This window comes from Etheostoma spectabile, chromosome 17, assembly GCF_008692095.1.
Source record: "Etheostoma spectabile isolate EspeVRDwgs_2016 chromosome 17, UIUC_Espe_1.0, whole genome shotgun sequence".
Lineage (NCBI taxonomy): Eukaryota > Metazoa > Chordata > Actinopteri > Perciformes > Percidae > Etheostoma > Etheostoma spectabile.
In genome coordinates, this window is record NC_045749.1 from 19428437 (window position 1) to 19434436 (window position 6000).

Sequence of the window (6000 nt, forward strand, 5' to 3'; positions counted from 1 at the left end):
GAAGTTGAATTGAAATGTGAATGTAAGAGCACATATTTCAAGCAAGACTGAGCCCATACATAAAATAGTAAAAGTGCAAGATAAAGAACAAATGTATAGAAATGCATCTAAAAATGCAAAAATGATGATACAATGTCATGACAGTGAAGTTCAAATAAAACACTATAAAATGGTAATATCAAGAGTAAATATGCAGTGATAGAATAATGGAAAAGAAAATACGGTTAAGTAAGTGTAGGCCATCTTGTAAAAGTGAATTTTAAAGAGGCAAATAGTAGTAGTTATTGCATCACAAAAAAGTCTGTCTCCTCTTTCTTTTGAGATGTATCTTACTGGAAGACTGATTCCCTTCCGGTTCTATGTAGTTGTCATCATCGTTATTGCAGTCTGGATGAATGTAGTCTTCCTGCCAAACAACGACGACAACATATTGGAAACAGGGTCAGTCGGCCCCCACGTTGGAAAGCATTTACCAACACACAGGAAAAGGCGAAATTCTAAAACACAGGCCTGCAGTACAGTATTTATGTGAACTTGCGAAAGTTGCTTTACATCGTTGCTTTCCCGGTGGGTGGGTTCGGGTGGCAGTTGTTTGGAGGTTTTGGTTGGACGGAGGGGCTTCCTGGGCGGCCGGTCGGGCCGGTTACGGCAGTTGTCTGGAAAGGAGAAGCAGAAGCAGAAGCAGGGCGTCAGCATTTGCATGACGCCCCCTGTGCATTGTGGCTTTGGCTCGACGGTGTAAAGGGCCTCAATCGACCAACGCAACTCCAGCTGGAAGAGAGCTACTGTTAAGGAGAGGACTCAAAATTCCTTTGTCATTTTTATGCACCACATTAAAACTAAATTATATTTCAGACATCCACTAGTCCAGGGGCCAACGTGTTTTAGGCTAGGGAACCCTTATCTCAAAAAGAAACGGAGCAGGTACCCCCTACTTATATTAAATTAATAAACTGGACTTACAATAATGTGTAGGGTGGCCTTAAGCCTTAACACTATACATTATGTTTTAATGGTAAACATACATGTGACACCTGTGAATCCTTAATCTTAAATCTATCGGTGGATGGCTACCTTCCCTACAGGCCGATAATCCTGTCATCTATGTTGTGTTAATTCAAAAGGAAATCCCAAAGAGGGCCTTATATCTTTGCTAAATATGTTAGACTCATGTTTATGTATGTTTTCAGAAATTGTCCGGGGCCCCCTATACCAGACCACCTGTTAAAGATCTCTGCACTAGTCAATAAATAAGTCAGTGCAAGACATAAAATTGTTGTGAATAAATGCACTTCATAAATAAACTAAGATTACGCTTAAATAAGCACTGATTAAATAAACTCAGATTATGCTAAAATAGAATAAAGTGAGTAGTTTAGGAACACTTTGCAGTCTAACTGCTGTGGGAAAGAAGCTGTCTAGTAGTCCATGATTTGATACTTCTCTATCTTTTCCCGGATTGTATACACACACACACACACACACACACACACACACACACACACACACACACACACACACAACACACACCCACAGAGCGCATGATATTCTCAGCTGTTCCCACTGCCCTTTTTCAGTATGTGTCTCTCCTCATCAGGGGAACTAATGACCTCATTAGCGAGTTAGAGTATAAATAAGTAAAAATAAGTGCTGACATAAACAGTTCTTCATGTCAGATGACTGTACTGACCAAGATACTCCCCCCTGGGAAAGGAAGAGGAGGGAGTTGTGGAAAAAACCCTGTGGCCGGGAGGAGGCTCGTAGCTGTCGTCCTGGTCCTCAACTGGATCGGCGTACATGTCATTATCCTGGGAACATATTTGCAATGTTTCAGACAAACTCACTTAAGTTTATTATTAATTATATAGGGAATATTTCACATACATAAAGCTAAGCCAGCATTTGAACCCTTTAGATTTGAATTCAAGAAATACTTTGAGTCTATCTATCTATCTATCTATCTATCTATCTATCTATCTATCTATCTATCTATCTATCTATCATATAGTTGATATACTTCAGTATTTTTTGTATTTATACATTTTTCTATGCAAGCCATAATGAGTATGATGCTGAATTGTTCTATACTTGTTTTCTGTGTCATTTGTTTTGTGAGAATTTGCAATAAATTTGTGGAAAAATGTTTCAAACAAATATCAGACAACAACAACACCTTAGATGACATATTTCCCAACTTACATAATCAGGTTCAGAGAGCTCCTCATCTTCCCTGTCAACTGTGAACACAGACATTCAGAGGGGTTTCATTACAAAGACAGCTAGTGGATTTTATTAAACCCAGCTTAAGTACTGTCATTAAATTCATAGCAGCAGGTGTCAGAGCACATTTTCTAATTTTAGAACGAAGCCCACTCTTTAAGTCAGCTTCGTCGGTTGAGGAACCAGCAGTGCGTGTTTCCTCACCGCTCAGTGGTGTTTTAAGGCCCCAATGTTGCCTTCCAGGCACGCTGCGACCGTTGACTTCAAGGCACGTAACCCTAACCTTAACCCTAACCCTAACCCTAACCTTAACTCTAACCCTAACTCTAACCCCCATGCCTAACCCTAACCCTAACCCCTAACACAACCCTAACCTTAACCCTAACCCTAATCTTAACCCTAACCCCCAAACCTAACCCCTAACCCTAACCCTAACACCCTAACCCCTACCCCTAACCCTAACCCTACCCCTAACCCTAGCCCTGTCCTGTGGTCCGTGCTTTGGCCCTGCTCTGAGCATTTGGCCTTCTTTTAAACAGCTTTTTAAACCCAAACCAGGTTTTTAAAGGAGGTCCCCTTGTGCCCGTGCCCCTCTCAGCACCCATCCAGGGCGCTACGTTTCTACCCTAATCTAACCCTAATTGGTTGGGCAGTTTTAATTTATAATAATACATCATATTTTATAAACTAGCTGTGTTTTGTGTGCAGAAATCTTAATTTGTAAAGCAACTAAAGCTGTGGGATGAATATAGTAGAGCATAAAATACGATATTTCCCTCTGAAATGTAGCGGAGTAGAAGTGGAAAGTGTCCAAAGTCCAAAAAGTACTGTAAAACTAGAGTTAGTAAGGTAGTGTTAGTGAAAACTTAAAAAAAGTCTGAAAAAGGAACGGAAATGTCAAATTTTTGTCAGTTTTTGACGTGGGAGGACAACACAAGGGTTATACATGTAGTTCACTCCATTTCATATAATTACTAGTTGTGCACACAAAACCTATGGCCAGTTGTAATATAAAATATTGATTTATAGATTAAACTACCCAAAGGTTTATTGAGTTTATTAAGTTACACTCCTTTCCTACAATGTCTCCTTGCAGTGCTTCATGGTAGGGGTATAGCAGAAAGAGTGAATTTTGACTTTTACTTTGAAAGATACGCACTTGATTTGGCTGACTCAGATTATTGCAGCGATTCTTCCAATGCCCGTATAGGCATTTAAACAGTTTCATAAGACTAATAATGACTGACTTGAATAAAGATGTGCTAGATACATGTGCATCAAACACAGGACAACACTCAACTGTGTTTTCTTTCAGTGTCATAAGAGGTTTCAATAACAGCATATTTTGTACCACATGTGTAAATCTTGGTGTGAGACTACTGATAATGACCCCGTTCTTACCTCTGTAATCTCTTGCGGGGACTTCGGGAAGTGGTTTGCCTTTCAGCCTGTCATAGAGAGATATTGACATCATGCAGCAGGCAGTGAATGACTCAACAGTGATTTGGCAATGATTTAAATGCGACCTACCACACGTATTTCCTGACTTTGTGGTAATGTCTGAAGTTCTACCATGGACTCTGTAACATTTTGTTTTAATTCAACGTGGTGGCAGTAGCTCAGTCCGTAGGGGGTTGGGTTGGAAACCGGAGGGTCGCTGGTTGAAGTCCACATACAGACCAAAAGTATGGTGGTGGACTAGTAGCTGGAGAGGTGCCAGTTCACCTTCAGGGCACTGCCAAGGTGCTCTTGAGCAAGGCGCCCCCCCAACTGCTCGGGGCGCCTTTTCACAGGCAGCCCCCCCACTCTCTCCAATTAGTGCATGTATAGGTATAGGTACTGAGCATGTGTGTGTAATTCAGGTAATGTATGTGATAACAACAGAGTGTAAATTGTAATTTTCCCTTGTGGGACTAATAAAGGACACATTACTATTACTATTACCAATTCCATTCTAATGTGGTATAGAAAGCGTATGGCAAGACTCAGCTTGATTTGTGCCTGTTCTCATTAATATTCAACGAGCTAAGCTGCTTGACTCTGATTGACCAACAGCCAACCAATGAGAGCCTGGCTTTCAGCATCCTTTACCCAGCGCAACTGGGCGATCTCATGAATAGTAATGAGCCCAGACAACATGACGTCGGAATGACGCGATCACGGAAGGCTTGCACCTTCTCCCATTGGGGGTGACGGAAACTACGCACTATAGCTGTAAGTAATCTGTGCTATGTAGGGGTGGGGTAAAAAAAAATCAATGCAGCATAGTACCATGACATTTCCTGTTGCAATTCTGTATCGATCCAGGGACGCCAAGTATTGATCTTTTACTGTATAAATTGTGCATGAAAATGAAACTTTTTGATGAAAGATAAAGTTGAAGTGAGATGAACAAAAATGCAACTTTATTTTTTTTAGATAAAGATGTTTTCCTTCAATTTGAATTATAAGTAGAAATTTTATCAATATTAAATTAGAATAGAATATTCGTAGAATATTATCATTATAACGTAGAAAATTGCAATATGTTTAAAATAGCTATAATAAGGTATTGTGACATAAGTGGTGTGATATAGTCGTCTGGTGGGGCCTCTGGGGATTACTTCTCTTAGCACGTACCCAAACCTCCATCTTTTCTAAAAGTGTTACTTTTAGAAAATGTTTCAATGGGTCAGTTGTGTTAGACTGTAGGAAAAACGACCTATGTGGCCGTATGGTTTGTAGGATTTGTCGCTAAGGAAATTAAATGGAAATCATAAAAGTGGAATTGTTTCAGTAATGATCATTTGTCTTGGTGCGAGACATCGTTTCATTTGCATACTCAGCAAACACCTGTGCTGTAAAACTGTGAACGGGGTATTACCATAACCACAGTTAGCAGACTGCTGTGCATGTTTACCATGCATGTGTCATTACCATCTATCCTTATGTGCCTTGAGGGGACTCAACTCAGGAAAGGAAATTGAAACTGCCATCTGTTTTACTTATTTTTGGTTTATGGGTCTTACTCTCATTCCAACGGTTGTGAAAGAGGAATTGACATTCTCTAATACAACACCACGCAGGGAATTTTTAGATCACCCAGACTTCTCATCGATTTGTCTCTTACTTAACAATACACATTGTCCATACAATATATACATTTAGACTGATATATTCCACTGTGTTTTCATGCATATCATTTGTGTAGATACTTTAAAGAGAGCAGTAAATAGTAACATTTTGAACACTGACCTTCTTAGTTTGTTCAATATGCTGCCGTCATTTTTCTTGATGTCTTGAACAATCTTCTGAAGTTGCCTGGAAAACACGGTTTGTCATTCATAAACAGGTCTTCAAAAAAAGAACTTTGCAGCATTATTAGCTGACCAAAAGTGTTAGACATGAAGATTTTTCAGCTTTTAAAAAAGGTACTTAAAGGTACTTAAATTATCTACTTTGCAACCACCAACAAACTGCAAAAAAGTAAGAGGTTGTGGTTTAGTTTTTGCCGAAAGCGTCAATTATAAACACAATTTTATTACATATTAAAAATCTTAAGCAAATAGTTTTATGACTCACAGCCAAATATCAAATGAAACTTCTTACCGAATCTTTTCTGTAGCGGGAGCAGCGAGTTTACCTAACGTTTCCATATTCATGTTTAACATTTTGGGTTTGAGTACGCATTAAGTGTGTGTTGCTAGCTCGGTCGCAGAAATGATAATGAACACAGTGTTTGGCTACAGGTCATGTCTTTGTCACAGAGGGGAGGAAATACATTCTAACCAGCCTCTGTTG

At 39.5% G+C, this 6000-nt stretch overlaps 1 protein-coding gene across 2 annotated transcripts in view; it reads right to left on the reverse strand.

Annotated features, from left to right (window-relative positions):
- Positions 1–6000, reverse strand: part of blnk (B cell linker) — a 22180-nt gene extending 16180 nt beyond the window's left edge. For both annotated transcript variants that reach the window (XM_032541048.1, XM_032541049.1), the window contains exons 1-7: positions 5809–6000; positions 5455–5520; positions 3622–3668; positions 2200–2237; positions 1691–1808; positions 553–656; positions 334–406 (exon numbers count right to left, since the gene is read on the reverse strand). In XM_032541048.1, coding sequence (XP_032396939.1) covers positions 334–406; positions 553–656; positions 1691–1808; positions 2200–2237; positions 3622–3668; positions 5455–5520; positions 5809–5870 — 508 coding nt within the window. In that variant the 5' untranslated portion in view covers positions 5871–6000. The remainder of the gene's footprint in view (positions 1–333; positions 407–552; positions 657–1690; positions 1809–2199; positions 2238–3621; positions 3669–5454; positions 5521–5808) is intronic.